At 35.7% G+C, this 19,213-nt stretch overlaps 2 protein-coding genes across 4 annotated transcripts in view; both read left to right on the top strand.

The window, feature by feature from the left end:
• The window catches only part of neto1l (neuropilin (NRP) and tolloid (TLL)-like 1, like), a 77,182-nt gene extending 60,983 nt beyond the window's left edge, over window positions 1–16,199 (top strand). The window contains exons 8-12 of one of the 2 annotated variants that reach the window (XR_006247912.1): window positions 6,709–6,822; window positions 8,504–9,080; window positions 11,446–11,520; window positions 12,927–14,825; window positions 15,492–16,199. Coding sequence is in view for 1 of the 2 variants with exons in the window: in XM_043225685.1 (XP_043081620.1) it covers window positions 6,709–6,822; window positions 8,504–9,080; window positions 11,446–11,506 (752 nt within the window). In the remaining variant the exon portion in view is untranslated. The remainder of the gene's footprint in view (window positions 1–6,708; window positions 6,823–8,503; window positions 9,081–11,445; window positions 11,521–12,926; window positions 14,826–15,491) is intronic. The other variant, XM_043225685.1, reaches the window with a different exon arrangement.
• A 312-nt stretch (window positions 16,200–16,511) lies between these two features.
• timm21 (translocase of inner mitochondrial membrane 21) lies at window positions 16,512–19,061 on the top strand. Of its 2 annotated transcripts, none has more exons than XM_043227122.1 (6): window positions 16,512–16,971; window positions 17,734–17,796; window positions 18,168–18,265; window positions 18,362–18,430; window positions 18,500–18,605; window positions 18,689–18,741. In XM_043227122.1, the coding sequence occupies exons 1-5, from the start codon at window positions 16,686–16,688 to the stop codon at window positions 18,563–18,565; spliced, it is 582 nt and encodes a 193-aa protein (XP_043083057.1). In that variant the 5' UTR covers window positions 16,512–16,685; the 3' UTR covers window positions 18,566–18,605; window positions 18,689–18,741. The 2 variants fall into 2 exon arrangements, with proteins under 2 accessions (XP_043083057.1, XP_043083056.1); XM_043227121.1 differs by having other exon boundaries at window positions 16,516–16,971; window positions 18,362–18,435; window positions 18,689–19,061.
• The last annotated feature ends 152 nt before the right edge of the window (window positions 19,062–19,213 follow it).

Below are 19,213 nucleotides of genomic sequence, written 5' to 3' on the forward strand. Positions count from 1 at the left end.
AGAATTTCAAATTGTACAGTCAGAATAAAGTGATAAACTTGCAATTATGAGAAATTGTGTGATCCAAACTTTTCCTTACAATTGTGAGACATAAATAAGATAAATTCACAGTATTGACTTTTTTTTCGCAGAATTGTGTAATATCGGTTAATAATGTAGATAGAATTGCAAGATAAAAACGTTTTTCTCGCTTTTTTTAAAACTCGCCGTTCTGTTTTTTTTTAGTACTGGGAAATATAAACTCACAACTGCGAGTGCCGTTCTGAGGGGGGAATAAGACGTATATGTTCTCAGAATTGCGAATTCATCACAGTTCTGACTTATTAACTCGCAATGAAAAAATCAAAATGGCAAGATGTAAATTCTCCCCCCAAAAAATCTGAATTCTAAGTCAATATATCTTGCACTTCTGACTTTATTTCTCGGAAATGCGAGTTTAAATCTTGAAATTCTGTGGGGGGGGGATTTCTTTGCAACTCCGAGTTTTTATCATGCAATTCTGAGAAATATATTTCCCCTTTGGCTTTGGGTTGAAATAAGACCTACTACGCTGTAGACATTTCTTGGCAATTTTGACGAAGCCCACCTCAACCCCACAGCAAGGCTGGGTTTACACCCCGGTGTACATGTTTGTAGAAAATTTGACGAGCACCGACATCTTACTCGTTCCCTGTTTTATGAACACTCGCTTATAAAACACACTCTCTCACTCTCATTTGCACCAGTGCATTCATACCTGACAGAACGCTAAACCGAGCGGGACTGGGAAAATGAAAACAGCTTATCCGTGTGTCCATTAAAGGTACACGGTCCATCTATTTAACTGGTCGCATTCTTCCAGTGATTTGAGCCACAAACACACTATAAATCTGGCATAAGCTACGGCCTGCTGACTAAACTGGTTTAGCTGTAGTTTATACAGAACCTGAAGTTTAAAGCTTAGTGAATTCATTTAGTGAATCGTGTTTTAAAAGTAAAGAATTTTAGTCTTGTTTTAGTCAATTAAAACGTGTTAGTTATGCTACATAAATGTTAAACTGGTAAATTACAATCGCAAAACTATAACAACAACAAAAAAAAAACATCGCGTCGTGGCGCATATGTTACGTAAGTGCATTATTTTATCGCAAACAGTATAGTTAAAATTCACAATCGGATACAGTAGAGTTTGTCAAGGAGAATGTTTGATGGCAGGTTTTGTAGCAAAAAAAAGAGCAAATGGTTTTGTGAGGGAACGTTTGATTTAATTACACTTTCATTTGATTAGAATATTGCAATGTTTTTAGATTATTAGTTTTGGGTTTTTTTTGGGTTTTTTTTCTATTTGAGAGAGAATAGTTGCCAGGTTGGGAAGATTAAGGAAAACACAAGGCTGTCAGGGTGCATTTTGAAGGAATAGTGCAACCTGTTATTTGGTTTTTAGTATTATATCACAATTTCTTTTTCTTTTCTTTTCTTTTTAATATGTAAGCCAATGGTCACCAACATTTTTCAATCTTCTTTTGTGCCAGACTGATGAAAGAAACATCACAAGGGCAAATTTTCATTTTTCCGTGAAATACTGTATCCCTTTAACCCTTGGGGTCTTTCGTGACTCGAGGTATCATTCGCTACCCTTTCTCTCCTTCAGTTTTTGTAAGTAAAGTAAACGCGTAAGTACTTTTCTCTGCACAACAATATTAATATCTGATGACTCGATACATGCAGTGCATCTTTTTTCCTCAATGTAAAATAATCTTCTCAAATTTAACCCTTTTAAGTTTTAAAAAAGAACAAAATATTCTTTATCTCATTCTTCCGAAATTTTTTTGGAAATATCATAAGAGTTGAATCAGTTAGACATCCATCGTTAAAGACCCAAATATATAATAATGATTAATAAAACATTCGTCCATTTAAGGGTTAAGAGAGAAGCTCTTGGAAGGGGATTTAAGCTCTGGACACCTGGCAACCCCAATCATTTAAACATATGGACTATATTATTGTATTTTTGTTAATTAAAATAAAGAGAAATTTTGGATATTAAGAGTTTTATTAGTAGTTTATTTTTTAAACTACATATAACTCATCTTTATTATTGATGTCAGTGTTGTTTTGTCCTCGTCTTAGTCATGGAAAGAAAGGTTTTCAAATGATTTATTTACAACAGGAGCATTACGAAGTGCTCTGCACGTCTTCCTATGTGGAAAATAAAGATCTTGATCACCTGCTCCTCTGCTAAATACATACAAGCTGCAGACGAGACCCCAGAAGCACAGAATCACAGGATTATTCATTTAAGCGCTGAGCTGTTTCTGCAGGGACGGAGCATTTTCCAGGAAGCATGGGAGCTGTGGTGGTGCCCCTCCACCCGGGCGTCTTTGATTGGGTGGTCCTGCGCAGTCGGGGTCGCATCTCTCCGGGTGGCAGATCTAGCGCAGTCAGACACTATAAAGCGTAATGGAGGAGGAGAGAAAGTAAAAAGAAGGAACGTGAAGGATGGGTGCTCTAAAAGCGAATGAAGTATTGTGAGAAAGGAGGGACAGGAGAGGAACAATAAAGATTGAGTGTGTGGCTAAGAGAGGAAGTGCTGAGAGAGAGAGAAAGTGGATACAGGGTGATAAAATGGGGGTTTAATGTTGGGCTTGTAGCACACTCATCATTAGTGAGCACTGCTGGCATCAGATGCATTTCTTTGTAATGGTCCCACCGCTGTTCCTGTGACGGCCTGCCGCCATTCGTCTGGTCCCTGTGGCCCCTAAAAACGACCCCAGCCTAATCACACCGTGCCGATGCTGATGGGTAAAGAATTAAAAGGAGATGATGCCACCATCCTCATTCTGCCACAGACCTCATTCACAAAGTTACTGTGTGTGCTTAATAAATTAATGAACTTTTTTTTTTTATATATAAAATTTTGTGAATTATATTAAATGTGTAAACACACATATATAAAGCAAATATATTTAAATGTATGAAACTCTTTTTGATTTCTTTTTATTTTAGCAGCATATAATATTATTAATTATTAATATATTAAACAGTATATTAAATATATTATTTTGGTTTACTAGGGAAACAAGATTATTTTATGTTATCACAATATTTCGTTACAATATTAATATATTTTCTTAAACGTAAAATATATGGCTTTTTTTCATTCTTGCAAGGGAGTCATATCTGAGGATTCTTGGTTTGAAAAAGTTTGAAAACCCCTGGCATCAGGAATAGCAAATGAGCAATTTTGTGCCCAATTCCAGACTACAGCACAGCAGCGCAGCTTCCACTTGCTCTGATTGATTGCGGGGCTTTAATGGACATTAGTGTGCGTTTAAAGAGAGCGGCGGATGTCCTGAAGCATGCGGGAGAAGAATGGTTGAGGGAATGAGTCTGTGGTTTGGTGCTGAGGCCCTTGAGGGTGCAGAAAACACAAAATGCTCTTTCTGAGACAGAAAGAGGCAGCTGCGCGCCTGCGTCAGTCTCGTGAATGGCGATAGGTGGATTTGTGTAGGAGCCCAGTGTCCTTTGTGCAGCCCTATCCAGTGAATGAACACAGGATGTGCGGTTGCCCGGGTAACACCCCTGCATAACTTGTTCAGGCACTTACTTATGCACTGCCTCTCTCCCTCTGGTTTGCTCGACTCAGCAGCTGAACGGGGAAACCACCGTCCTCTGAAACAGGTCTTGCCCAATACCTTTAAATTAATCAAATGGAGTGCGTTCGCTCTACTATAGAAGCTTATTAGGCTTTAAAATGAATGATTAAATGGAATATATATTATAATATATTTTTTATTATTATTATTATTATTATATAATATAATATATTTTTATTTTTATGTACATATTATACATGTGTGTGTGTGTGTTTGTGTGTGTGTGTGCGCACGTGTGTGTGTGTGAAATAAAAATAAATAATTAATTTAATTTTTCTTTTATATAGTTCTTGTTTTAAACATAAACTTACTTAGCTTTGAATATAAATATATATTAAAAGAATTGTATTTATGTATTTATTTACACATTTTTTTAAATGATTTACAATATATAAAAATGAAATAGGTTTTTTTCTAAAATGTCCATCACTGAAGCTAGAAATTAGTCTTTTTTCTTGTTTCATGCACAAATTCACTTTATTTTATTATTTTTTTCTTTAAAACAAGACTTAACTTTTACCTAATTCTACTTCTTCTAATTTTGCACAAATGCAAAAAAAAGTTAAATAATTTTTTAGATATATACATCCCATCTCCTGTAGCCATTCTTGTGAATTAGAATTTTTCCACGAAGTGAAAATTTGTTCACATTCACATTCAGTGAACATTTTCTTAAATAAACTGTTTTGGAAAACATTTTAGAAATTTTAAGAAGCTTTTCTGCATTTGAAAGGTTCAATGGACGTTTAAGGTTCTTCATAGACCTGCTGATGCCAATAAAGAAACTTTTTAATTTTAAGAGTGTTGGTATTTTTTGTAAAAAATTTTACATCAAGGTTTTATTTGCTAAATTAGTTAACCTGAAATGACAAAGAACATAACATCTACATAATTTGTTAGATTCAGATCGTATCAATTTCAGCTACTTAACTTTACTACGGCTTAACAACAATACTTTTTTTTGTTAACATTAGCAACATGAAATAATACACAAATATCACAAATATTAATAAATGCTAAACGGTAGTCCAAAGTAGCCAGTGCAACACTGACAAATGATGCCTTATTGCAAAGTGCTGCCACTTTCATTATAAGGTCTCTGGAAATGAATAATAGATGGAGGTCATATGGCCTTTAAATAAAGTCCAGTCTCATTTAGTGACTTACATAGGAGACGTACAGGCCTGCAGCGCTACCTTGTGGTGACAAAAGTGAATCAGAAAGTCGAGAGTTATGAGGACAGAACTGCTGGATGATGACTCATCCTAATTTTCGTTGTTATTTCTCACCTGGGAACAGCTCAGGAATACAGTCATTAATAAATCCGCAAGGTACGTCCAGTCAACCTTGAAGCTGTGTTATTTTAGGGTTTTTCTGTACGAACTGGGTGATCTATGTCCTCTGCAGACCGCAAAATAAGCATGTCAAGTCAGAAATGTGGGAAATGGCCACACGTTGGTGGGCGTGTGAGGTACTTATTTATGCGAGGTGATTGAGACAGAAGCTCCGCCTCCTTCCGAAAGTCACCTTGGCTTTAATTGAATGCGCTGATAGTGTAAATGTTGTAAATGTTACAAGCGGTTCTTTTATATCGTTTCAGGATATCAGCTGAGACATTCATTCATTTTTCAACTCAAAATGAAGGGATTAAACACCCACCTTGATATATTTTTCACACATCTCACAAATATTGTATTCATCTCCTTTGGTCTTGAGTGATATTAGCACTTCTGGAAATATTGAAGTACTTGTAGTTTCTGCCTGCGTTAACGGGATAGTTCGCCCCAAAAGTGTGAAGTCTGTCAGTAATTGCTCACCTCGTGTCGCCGCCCAAACCAGTAAGACCTTCTGTTCATATATATTTTTCACACATCTCACAAATATTGTATTCATCTCCTTTGGTCTTGAGTGATATTAGCACTTCTGGAAATATTGAAGTACTTGTAGTTTCTGCCTGCGTTAACGGGATAGTTCGCCCCAAAAGTGTGAAGTCTGTCAGTAATTGCTCACCCTCGTGTCGTTCCAAACCAGTAAGACCTTCGTTCATATTCAGAACAATATTTTTTTTAGGAAGTCCAGGAGGTTTCTGACCCTCCCATAGACAACAATGCAACTGACAGTTTCAAGGTCTAGAAAGGTAGTGAAGACACCATTGAAATAGTTCATGCGGCATCGGTTTAGCCGTAATTTGATATAATTCATCTTAATTTGTGTTTCAAAGATGAACAAAGGCCTTAGTAATTAATGACAGGCTTTTAATTTTTGGGGTGAATTATCCCGTTGTAGGGGTTGAGTAGGTATTGCTGTCTAAACACCCCTTTTCCTCAGACTTGGCACACATGCGGGTTGCCTGATTGACAACACCAACCGGCGATGAATGACATGAAATACAATGTATATTCATTTTCAAAAGAGAATAACTGTCTGTAGCATTGTTTTTTAGGTTAACAATTATGTTAACTTAATGTTTCTTAAAAAAAAAATTAAGTATTTTTTTTTAAGTATTTAAGGGATAGTTCACCTAAAAATGAACATTTTGTCATGATCTACTCACTTTTATGTTGATGTTGTTGTTGTAGCCAATAGCTACCAGCAACTGTTTGGCTACCAGCGTTTTTCAAATGATCTTCCTGTGTGTTCATCAGAAGAAATAAACTCGTATCACTTGAGAATGAGTAAATAATGACAGAATTTTCATTTCTGGGTGAACTATCCCTTTAATGCGCTGTTCATGCTAATGAAGACTCCTTCTTTGGGTTCAACGGGAATAACATTAATAGAAATATTACAACATATCTGCGCGGCTTCTACAGACTTGTTTCCATGCATATTTGAAAAGCTGGATTAAAATTCATGCCTAGCAGAAGGCAACAGAATTTGATTTGGTTGGTTTGAGTAATGGGTTTCTATATTTGAACCGTATTGATGCACAGACAGAGTCAGATAGACACCCAGTGTGATTTGTGAGATTAATTGTGTTCGGAGGGTAAGATTATAGACAGCGTCTTATTAACAAGAAATGAAGTGTAATATGAAATTAGCATTGTCTATTATCTGTTTTTCCTCTCATCAGCTCCCTGTGAGGCAGATACTTTCTTCTGCCACAGTAACATGTGTATCAACAACACACTGGTTTGCAACGGAATCCAGAACTGTGTCTACCCTTGGGACGAAAACCACTGCAAAGGTAAGTCGTGCGGGGGGTTTTTTTCGGCATCCTCTCGGTGTGCACGGATATGTCTGCCTTTTCTGCCGTTTTTTTCTAAATGGAAATCAATACTCGCAGAGAAGCACTGTCTTAATGTTTGTCCCCTTCACGCTTGATAGCTAGTCAACACAAAACACACAGCTGTTAAGAAAGACCTTGTTATAAAGCCTTCAAACCTCTAGCTGGGGTTCATTGATTGACTCTGCATACGCCACTGCGGAGCTGCCGGGAAAAATGAGCTGGCCACTAGAAATTCATTTGTATATGGGAATGACTGAGGCTCAGGCTGGGTTTGAATAATAGCATCAATTGTTAAGTGCAGTTCACGTACGCTGTCTTGAATTAACTGAATGTCGGAAATCTTCTGTAGAGGATAGAGGAGAGGTGTTTTAGCACAATAACTAATGCTGGGAAATGATTAATCGCATCCAATATATGTTTTTGTGTACGTAACATTTGTCTGTGTGCTTTGTGTATGTATTATGTATATATAAATACACACATGCGCACGTATATATTTAAGAAAAAAAAATTATTTTGGATGTGACCAATCATGATCAATCATTGCCCAGCACTAGAAAAAAACACTATAAAAATGTATTTTGTTTATATTTAGGTTTCAGGTGTTATTTAACTATGTTTAACACGTTTTTTTTTAATCAAATTTACAGTTTATGTAGTAAGTAAAATTTATAATACATTTTGCTTTCTTTGATTTGAAATAAAAATCACATCTTTTTTTTACTTATTTTAAAATAGTAATAAAAATAGTAAAAGATAAGAAAAGAAAGAAAAATAAATTAATTTAAACTAAATTAAAATGTCAAAAATCTAAAATAAACTTTGTGTTTTTTTTACAAAAGAATTTACAAAAATGTATAAAGTAAATATTACTATCATTATTATTATTATTTGCTATATTATATTTTATAATATTTGCAATAATTTGCTTTGATTTAAGTATAATAAAAGCCACATTATTTAATTTAAACAATACATTATGTATTATATATCATATAGCCACTGTCAACACAACGCTTAATATTTTCCCCAAACCAAGATGAACAGTATGAAATAAAACGTACAATAATACAATAAATGTTACAAAATAATTCATATTTAAAAAATTCTATATTCAAAGAAACTTTTTTGTAGAGTATGTATACAAAGATAAGTTTTGGTAAAATGACATTCTAAAATTAGAATCATTTATCATACGGTACAATATGTGTCATCTTTAGAATACAATGTACTTCATATAATATTTTCCTCAGACCAAGAAGAACAATAAGAAAAAACATATTATTTACAATGCTACAATAAGTACTAATCAAAATATGCAGCTAATATTTGACAAATTTGTTTTGGCTTTAGTGCAATAACATTATATTTATTTTTGGAAACATATCACAAATCCTTTGTCTGTGTTTTTTTTTTGCACCTCCGAATGCAAACGCTCCTCTCCGTTGAACCAAAGCCAGCGCAGATGTTATACGCTCACTGTGCTACATAAATGTCAAAGCTCTCCCATTAGAATGATTTACTACTTCTGTGTGCTGTTTGTAATCTCTTTGATACAACAGTTTCAACAGAAGGTAACCCACGATGACATTGCGTGCCCGCGGTAATAATTTATTAAGCTTCCTGTTGTGTTTTGCAGAAAAGCGGAAAGCCAACATCCTGGACAACCTCAACAACACCAATGGCACCATCATCGGCGTTACGTGCTGCATCGTACTGATCCTCCTGGTCGTATCGGTCATCGTCCAAATCAAGCAGCCGCGGAAGAAGTACATCCTGAGGCGGGAGGACTTTGACCCCACCATGTTCCAGGAGGTGTTCCAGGAGCCGCCGCATTACGAACTCTGCACTCTCCGCAGCGCGGCGGCCACCTCCGCTGACCTGGCCGAGCTGGCCGAGGACTTCGAGAGCTACCACAAGCTCCGGAGGGCCTCGTCGCGCTGTGTCCACGAGCATCACTGCGGCTCCTCGCAGCTGCCCAGCAACAAGGGCAGCCGTACCAACCTGAGCGCCCGCGAGGCCACGGCCGCCATCCTGACGGACCTCCCGCCGCAGCCCATGAGGCCGCTTCCTCCCCAAACCAACCGCAGGAACATTCTGGTAATGAGACACACCTACTCACAAGATGCCGCTGATGCCTGTGACCTGGACGATGACCTGGAGGAAGTGCCCACCACCAGCCACAGGCTGTCCAGACACGAGAAAGCAGTGCAGCGGTCAGTATCCATTGATTTCTGATGACAGAAATTTATCTTGTTGCATACTTTGGAACGATTTACTCCCACTTTTAGTTCCTTTTTAGCTCAGCTTTTCATTGATTTTTTTTTTTTAGCTGGTTTTTTTATTTCATTCTTTTTTTTGCTTTGATCTTCTCCTTTTTTTGTTACTAAGACAGCCGTCGCGGTTAAAGTTGGGTTTGTAAAAGCCGTAGAGATGCAGAAGATGCTTTCAAGTTCACCCAAAGAGGAAAGTTCAGTCATTAAAGGGTTAGTTCACCAAAAATAACAATTATCGTGTTTTAATCATTCTCAAGGGTGTATATGACTTTCTTCTTTTGGTCAAATCCATTTAGAGTTATATTAAAATGTGTGCTTTCTCTTCCGAGCTTTATAATGGCAGTGAATGGGTTATTTTCTTTAACAGTGCAAAAGTAATCAAATAAGGCTCATGAATCCATAATAAAATGTACCTCACATGACTCCTGTTGCAAATCTATGTGTTTTTGTGAGAAAAATATTCATATTTACAACATTATAAACACTTTTCTCTCATACGTGCAAGCCATGCTGCCATTGTAAAGCTTGGAAGAGCACAGACAATTTTAATATAACTCAGATTGTATTCATCTGAAAAAAGAATGCCAAATACACCTAAAACGCATTGAGGGTGTATAAAACATGTGCCAATTTTCATTTTTGGGGGGCAATCTAACTTTTTAATTGCTCACCCTCATGTCTTTCCAAACCTTCATCTTTAAAACTTTAAAAATAAGACATTTTTGATGAAATCTGAAAGCTCTCTAGGTAGCATTGGCAGCAACACAACTGAAATGTTCCCAGGTCCAGAAATGCATTAAGGACATCGTTAAAACAGTCCATTTGACATTTCTCACATCTCAGCCTTCTGGAGAGGATGCACATTTTTCTCGAATGGAAGTAGGCGGCTGCTAAGTGCGTTGCTGTTCTACACGCAAGCATCAGTGTTTTGAACTTGATGTGAGCTGTAACCTGGAGGCAGTGCAGGGAGATAAACAGAGGTGTGTCATTGGCCCTTTTGGGCTCGTTGAAGACCAGTCGTGCCGCTGCATGCCGCGTCACTTGTAAAGGTTTGATTGTGCGTGATGGGAGTCCAGCTAGAAGAGCACTGCAGTAGTTCAGTCTAGAGAAAACTATGTTGATTACGTTCTGGAAAAAGCGCATGCCTGCGTTGTGGTGTTTTCCAAAATGGTGAAAGATGTTACACGAACGGTTTTATCGATGTCCTTATGTTTCTGGACCTGGAAACATTTCAGTCGTCTATGCGGCATCAGAGAGCTCTCAGATTTATTCAAAAAGAGATGAATGAAGGTCTTGAGGGTTTGGAACAATATGAGTGTGAGTAATTAGTGATAGAATTTTCATTTTTGGGTGAACTGTCCCTTTAAGAATATGCCTGGCTGCATGTTTACAGCCTTCTATCAGAAAAGCTGACATATTAAGATTATTGTTCAGCTATAGACATGCTGCATGAAAATAGAAAAGAGGGATAAACAGATCTTTGAGTTCAGAGTTTCAGAGAGATTGTTATATTTGAAATAATCAAAGTTGCTTCTATTTTTATATGGTCATATAGTGATTAAAGGTTTGGGATAAGTAAGAATTTGTTAAAAAAATATATATATATGTGCATAAAAAATTATAATAAAATACTTTTAGCAAGTATGTATTTAAATGATCAAAAATGACAGACATTTAAAATTTTATTTATAATTAAACTATTAATTCACGATTTCCGTACTTTTTCCATATTGAGCAGCATAACTGTTTTTAATAGTGAATAATAAGAAATGAGCAGCAAATCAGCATATTAGAATGAGTTCTAAAGGATCATGTGACACCGAAGACTGGAGTAATGATGCTGAAAATTCAGCTTTGCCATCACAGGAATAAATTACATCTTAAAATATATTAAAACATAAAAAGGTTTTTTTTTTTTTGTAATGATATGCCATTTTCCTTTTTTTGATGGTACAAATGCAGCCTTGAATAGCGTCTTTCAAAAACATTTAAAAATCTTACTGACCCCAAACTTTTCAACAGTTGTAAAACATGTTTTTATATTTTAGAAAATAAAATCAGCACGAGGTTAGAAAGGTGTGCTAAAACATAGTGCTTCTACTCCTCCAGTTCTCCAAAACAGCTTACAGCTTTATATTAGCTTTTTGAGTAACTTTCAGCGTAAAAAGGAGAGACTGATTATGTACGTGCACATTTTGTGCATGTTTTTATAGAAAACTAGACCCCAAACAAATGAAATGTGCATTATAATTCCTTATATGCAACAAATACCGTGATATTAAACATACAAGCAATGATATTCCAGGTTCTGCCTCATTGGGTCTCTAAACAAACATGAATCTGAGTACAACACAACTAGGGTGTAACAGACAATCTGAAGGTAAGACACTTTAAACACACTCAATTTCATGTATTTAAATGTTTGTCTAGTCACTGTGAGTCAGTGCCGATTTTTTTCTTTTCTGTTTCATCAAAACCCTTCATTGTCATTGAGATGGTCATCGTGAGGACGTGTGACCATCTTTGCTTGTTGGTGAGGTCCTGTTATATGTTGCTTGCCATTTTAGCTTTCTTTCGTTTGTTTTGTACGTTATCGTGTTCTGTTCTGATGTGCATGGGATCGAATTGATGGTTTTCATTAAGGACATCGAAACAGACATTTCAGATTCCGATCAAAGGCAAATTCAAGTACTCTTTACAAGATAATAAAAAGCTGAAGAACAGCACCTTATTGAGGGCCATCTGTGCTTGTCTTACATTCCCAAATTATAGTTTGTGAACAAAAACAGGAGTGAAATTCTGTCATTATTTTACCTTCTTCGACAAAAAGGTGAATTTTAAGAATATTTTGGCTACCTTGTCCAAATAGAGCATCATTAACGTATCATTTATGTACTGTAATACTGTAGTTTTTATTTGTTTTTACATTATGAATTAGCTCATTGTGTGTGTGTGTGTGTGTGTGTGTGTGTGTGTGTGTGTGTGTGTGTGCATAGTAATTTGATTATATGAAGAGTTCAGATGCAAAAGCCTCTAAGTGCTGTCTGAAATTTTCTTTTAAAATGATTATTTTTCTTTAGGCTCTTAGGTTTACTAGAGGTTCTTAGCATTTCACTTTAATGGAAAAGAAAAGACCTTCTTCATTACTGTATAATTATTTCGGTATTTTTAGTCATTTATGAATTTTAGTACTTTAACTTTAGTACTTTAGTACTTTATTTATTTTAGTTAGTAGCAACGGTAACATTTTGGAATTTTAATTATATATTTAGTCATTAGGTTATTTAACTTTTAATCAATTTTATTAATTATTTCAGTACTATCATATTTCAGTATTTATATTATATTTATTATATATATATATCTATATATATATATATATATATATATATATATAATTTATTTATAACATTTCAGCTTCTGTCAATCATTTTGAAAATATTCTTCAAAAATTCACCTTTTTGTATTACACTGAAGAAAAGGAGAATAAATCATTTTACAAATGTATTTATAAATGTATAAAATTTGTGTAAACTCAAAACACACTTTCATTTTACCTATATATATATATATATATTGTGATATACTCTGATGTGTATTATACTTTTAAACACTGAGCCATGGAGTTTTTGTCTGTCTTAATTATCTCTAAAGAGCTGCATTTCTCATATTAATGATGATTTTACGTCCGTGCTTTGCGAATGATTTCGTGTGTGTCACACTGTGTAATGTGCAATGCTGTGTTTTTTTTCTCATCTCCCATCACGCATTGTCTCCGTCACGTAGACTTCTTGAAAATAGTGCAATCCTGGATCAGTACGAACGGGCTTCAATGAAATATGAAAATGTGGACCGGAGATATACACCAGCATGATAATAACGTGGACGTTTTAAAGACAAATTTATCAAAACACCCTGCAGATGTAAAGGAGGACGTGGATTCGGTAACAAAGGAAGTGACTGTGATGAAACCGCTTTAACGTGTAGCTCCTAATTTAGGCTCATTGCCTTTTTTAAGGTTACTTATTTAGGATTGCAGATGTGAATTAGTGCTTTCAGGACTGTTGTAGTGCATGCTTTTTACTGTCATGTTTTGCCACCGAAAGCTGCTTTTTTATTTGTCGAAACACTTTTATTTAAAATGTCGATATTTGTCCGATTCACTTTAATGTTAAGATCTGCATGCGTGTTTTCTTTCTCGTTTCGAAAGTGAGTGACTGTGCATTTAGGTACAGCGTCAAACCCAAGACTAATTAACTGTAGATAGGTTTAATTGCAAAAAAATTTATATTTAACGAATGGAATGACACTAAACCCTTTCCCTCCCCTATATTTACTAACCGCATGCCGTCACGATTCAATAAACCATACCGTTTATAAATAAAACGCCATCTATGATTAAACTATGATAGATTTCCTTTACATAAATAAGTTTTGAAATACCGTAAACTCTTCCGGTTGCTGTTGTTTAGGACAGAAATGATGGATAACAGTGAGTTAACATTTGCTACATTTTAGTAGCACGCGAACTTTGTATGTCGGTGGTGTTCTATCTTTTGTAGATGATTTGTTCAACAGCTGAATCACCAATACGAGAAATACGAGTTTATGCTTTGTCAAAGAACAAGAAACTTACTATAAATAAAGACATTAGTAATTGCAAATCTTGTTAAGTTTACTCTTCGTGCTTTTGTGTGATCCATTAACCCTGCGGTGTTAGAAATACCCCGTATGTAAGACACTGAAGGGTTACTCCACGCTGAAGTGTACGTTTTGTGGTCGATCGCTTACCCCCATGCCGCTCTAAACCCGTAAAAAGCTTTGTTCGCAACAATTTAAGACGTTTCGGATGAAAACCGGGAGGTTGGCTGCCGAGTAATAACGCTGTCAAGGACCGGAAAGACGCTTTGTCTCCTCTGTGCGTCTTTCCGCATCACTGTCGCTGCATTTTGGAGAGAAGCCGACGCAAACTGTGTATGCTCTGCGTCATACGTGATTTTCTATGTGCATTTACGCTTGTGAACGAAAGCAGCGTATCCTTGCACTGAAGCCGACTGAGAACAGTGTTCTCTGTCTGATGCAGAGAGACACAGAGGAGATTAATTGTTGAGTACGGTTGCTGTTTTTATTTTTTTGGTATAAAAAGTGTTCTCGAAATGTTACGTTTGAACCAGCGACGGCAGGTGGAGTATTCTGATGATGTCTTTCATACTTTTCTGCACAATGTCAATGCAGTTTACTTGAAAGTCAACGGGACAGTCATAAGCCTCTCGGTTTTCATACAAAATATCTTATATTGTGTTCTGAAGACAAACTAAGCTTTTACGGGTTTTAATGACATGGGGGTAAGTGATTAATGACAGAATTTGGGGTAGAGCAACTTTTTTAAACATCATATTTTCTCTCTCCTCTCTCTCTCTCTCTCATACACACACACACACACAGTATGTAAAATGTCCCTGTTTTTTAAGCTACATTTTACCGGAGTCACCATACTAATTAAAATAAATTGTCAATGTTTCTGTCTGTCTGGCCATTGTCTCGACATTTTGTTTAAACTACATAAGCAAAGGAAAATAACTGATTTTGATGAATTAATGACTGGAATGTATTTACATTATGGGTGAATTTACACTTTTTTATTATATGTAGACAAAAAGTCATCTGAAGTGGAAGGCACAAAAGGTTTGTTCCTGCTTTTCGTTTATTCAGATTTTGGTGTTATACATTTTAAATGTTTTATGTGTTGCATAAACTTTAAATTCAAATTTTAACACGTCACAATTCAGATTTTTCCTCACATTTATGGAAATAAAATTCACAGTGTAAACTTTTTTTTATTATTATTAATTTAAAATTATTTATTTTACTATTGCGACATATAATTAAAAAATAATCTAAAATCTGTGGTGAGAAAAATAGTAAATAAATAAAAATATATTTTTATTTAAAAAAAAAAAAAACTTTATCTCTCACAATACTTATAATTATTTATGACGTTACAAAAGATTGCATTTTTAATTTTCTATTCGTGAAAATATCCTGGGAAAATTGGTTTCCATGAGATGATAAGAATTGATAATTATTTCTTGAGCAGAGAATCAGCGTTAGAATGATGATCATGTTTGACTGGAAATTCAGCTTTACATTACCTGCATTTTAAAAAATACAGTATATTTCAGAAAGTATTTTTTGATCAAATAAATGCAGCCTTGGTGAGCGTACATAAGATATTTTTCCACAGACATTGTTATAAACTGTAAGTAAATGTAAATATGAAACTATTCTTTTAAACATGAATATTGAATGTTTTCAAAAGGGAAGTTTAATGGTCTGTTGGTTTCTTTGCAGGCTGTTACATCACACCCTGCACCTCTCCTGACTGACATCTTGTGGAAACGGCCTCAGAGAACTTTGTGACTACTTTGTCAATTTTTAGAATTCGATGGGAAATATCTTGACACCATCTCTTCTAAAAAGTAGCTGATACTGTGAAGCTCTTGGGGACTAAAACATTTTTCAGACTGGACTGAAACTGAATATACAAACTGGTGTACATTTTTCATTCAGTGGAATATGAGACATGTTTTTGTTTCCTCTGATTTGACGATTGTAATGCTCAGATTATTTTTCAATACGAACTGTGACGTCCTGAGTAGATGCGTAGCGTTTTTACTTTGCGAGAAGCATAGTTCAAGACCTTTAAACCATGCGGTGCGATACTTGAACCAACCGATAAACAGGTGTAGTTTGTAATCCTCCTTTACAGGGGTGGTTTTACTGTGACTATTGCCTAGTTAGATGTCTCTGACTAGCATCTCAGATGTTTATTCTCTTAATGTTCAACATTAAGGTCAATTATGGTCATGTCTATGCATACAGTAAAATGTAAGTGTGCCGAGCAAGACTTTCAAAGAATTGGTATCAAGTTGCACACCATGTCAGATTATTTCCCTTCTATGCTTATGATTTGACGAACCTATTAATTTGACAACGTATTTCCTTAATACATTTGATTTATGCTGGACAGATTGTTTTAAATAAAGTGACACAAACATATTCTGTCGGTCCTTGAAAGTGATTTTGTACATGAACCATAGACAGGAAGACTTTATAATGTTAAATGTTGCTGAAGAGTTATGAATGTTCAGAATCAAGTTGACGGCAGAGATTTCCCGTTGAAGTTTGCTTACAAATAATGTTCCACAAATTGACTATATTATTGTAGGTATGCGGTTTCTAGTATTTTAAAATGCAGGCTCTTGAAATATTGTTTAAAAAAATGTGTCTGTTAGTGTTACAGTTATTACCATAAGATAAAACGTAGCGATAAACTCTGAGTGGCCTCCCTAGTGAACCGGAACTTTTATTTTGAAATATGAAGGCAAAAAGCGTGAAGCCGACAACTAACGCATAGTTGTTAAGCTATAACGATAAGGAGACATGTGAAAGTCAGCATTTTAAAAATATGTTATTTAAAGTTATGCACGGTATGTAGTTAAAATTAACTGTCTAGACAGATAATTTGTACTAGAAGGAATCGTTATGTATTCGTATTCAGTTTTCAGAATCGGAAGAACGACAAACTGTGTGCAGCGCTTATTAAAACGCGTGCATGTCAGATTACCACAGCAGATCTCAGTTTTACACACACAGCCGCCTGTTTTTCAAACAAACCGATGTGTTTCGTCCACGTGGCCATTTTATCACACTCGCTCGCTATACACGGGAGTTAGTTTGTGTGGTAAGACCGATGGGAAGAAGGACACTGACCAGGTGTCGGTCTCCAGAAGTTCACACGCTCCTCCAAGCGCGTCCGCGGCACAGAAAGGTACGTGACTTTACGGCTTAGAAAATCACCGCAGTGAACATATACCATATACCGCCAAAATACCACACTTGCCAGCCACTGTCACTAGAAAAAGCATTGTGAAGCTGCGTTAGTGAGATAGCATTTGTTAACTATGGGTGACCAGCTTTATACATCATCTGAAAGCGGAATAAATAGGCTTTCCGTTGATGTATGGGACAATATTTGGCAGAGATATAACTAATCTGGAATCTACGGGGGGCCAGGAAAAAAAATATATTCTAAACTAAGCAATATTGCCTTTATATTTGTCCAAATGAAGACTTTAGCAATGTATGTAACTAATTAAAACAATACGTTTTTATATATTTACTATAGGAAGTTATGAAACGTGATCTTTAATATCATTAATATATATGATTTATGGCATAAAGGAAACATCGAAATTTTGACTCATACAATGTATGTGTGTTAATGTTATTTAATTGACTTGAGCTAACGTCAACTAAAAATAAACATTCAAAAATGTTTCTAAATATTGTAACAAAGGTATTGCTCATTAGTTATTGTTAGGTTGTGGATTAACTCGTAGTAAGTAAAGGGACCTTATTGTAAAGTGTTACCCTTAACACACACACTTTAATGGTGGTTACATGAACTATTATGGAAATTTGGGAACTACTGTCACCATAATAAATTTACTGCCAGCATTGGCAGCATTCCCTATATTCCCTGTAGCTATTTGATATATCATGTCTGATTCTGTTTGTCTTTCCTCAACAGTCAAACAAGCTGGCAAAGATTTCTCCTATTTGATTGTGGTGCTCATTGGACTCGGTGTAACAGGTGACGTGTTTTGGCACGAACAAGGGCTTGACTGTGGACCGACATGCCTCGGGGCCTCAGACTGCCAGGGGCCTCTGGGGCCCGGGGCTCAGAGCACGCAGGAACACTACCAGGGCTTTACGGCAATCAACATGCATTGCATAATAATTTTCAGTTATTTTAATTATAGTTCAAGCAATTTTATTGTGCTTTATTCAAATTCTTTTTATTTTAGTTAATAGTGACAACTGATCCAAATAGTGTATCCAAGGTCTTATGGGAACATGATGGGACTGTTGCTCGAACATCTATTTGATGATATTATAGAGTTCGATTAGAGAATATTAAAAGAAAGCGCATACGTTAAATGACCTAGTTGTCATCCTTATTAGGTGGACTGCTGTATGTTGTCTTTCAAGAGCTGTTTTCCTCGTCAAGCCCAAGCAAAATTTATGGAAAAGCTTTTGAGAGGTGCAGAACTCACCCAGAGGTCAGTGCGTGGTGATTATTATTTTTCTAAGCTATAAAGAAAACAAACCAAATGCGTTAAACGCCCAAATAAATCAGGCGTTCGCTTTACGTAAAGGTAATTGGAGCTTTTGGAGAACCCATCAAAGGCTACGGGGAGACCAGTCGGCGTGGAAGAAGACAGCAAGTGAGGTAACACATAGCTAGAATATCAATAAATACAAATATCTGTTACACCTGCCGCTTTTTCTTTCAGTCACGTCGAGTACATGAAGGATGGGCTGAAGTACATGCGGCTGAAATTTTACATCGAGGGATCTGAGCCTGGATTACGGGGAACTGTTCATTCCGAATCAAAGGAGGTGCGTTGCCACGTCTCAATGAAAATGGTTATATTGTAGTGGTTTCATGTTGACAGAAATGAAAAACTGCTTCTTTCCGACAGAACCATGAGACTGGCAAATATGAATTCAGGTATATCTTCGTAGAAATAGACACGTATCCCAGGAGGACAATCGTCATTGAAGACAACAGATAATGAGTTTTAACATGGGGATGCAGTCTTGAAAGGATCTGATTGAATTTGTCTTGCTTGAATTTTGCTGTATTGATCTTCCACAGATTAGCGTACGTAAACTTGGAATATTTGGAGCACCTGTTGTGAAACATCTGATATTTTGTACAAGGATTTGCATGTTTTTATTATAAAAATCTGTGCTTTGAAATAAAGATCAATTATAGAGTCGATATATATAAAAGATTTATGTACTGTAAATCGATTATGGGTTAATAAAGAAATTTGATGTCATTATTGTAAATGGTCTGTTGTTCTTTCTTTAATGCAATGCAAATTCGTCTGTGCCAAAGTTATAATTCCTTTTTTTAATTTAGTAAAAAAGTGCATTAAAAGTATATTGTCATTGTTATACATAAAAGAAATAAGAGAAAATAAAAGTAGCAATTGGACAAA

The sequence above is a fragment of the Puntigrus tetrazona genome, chromosome 24, assembly GCF_018831695.1.
Source record: "Puntigrus tetrazona isolate hp1 chromosome 24, ASM1883169v1, whole genome shotgun sequence".
In the NCBI taxonomy this organism is placed as follows: Eukaryota; Metazoa; Chordata; class Actinopteri; order Cypriniformes; family Cyprinidae; genus Puntigrus; species Puntigrus tetrazona.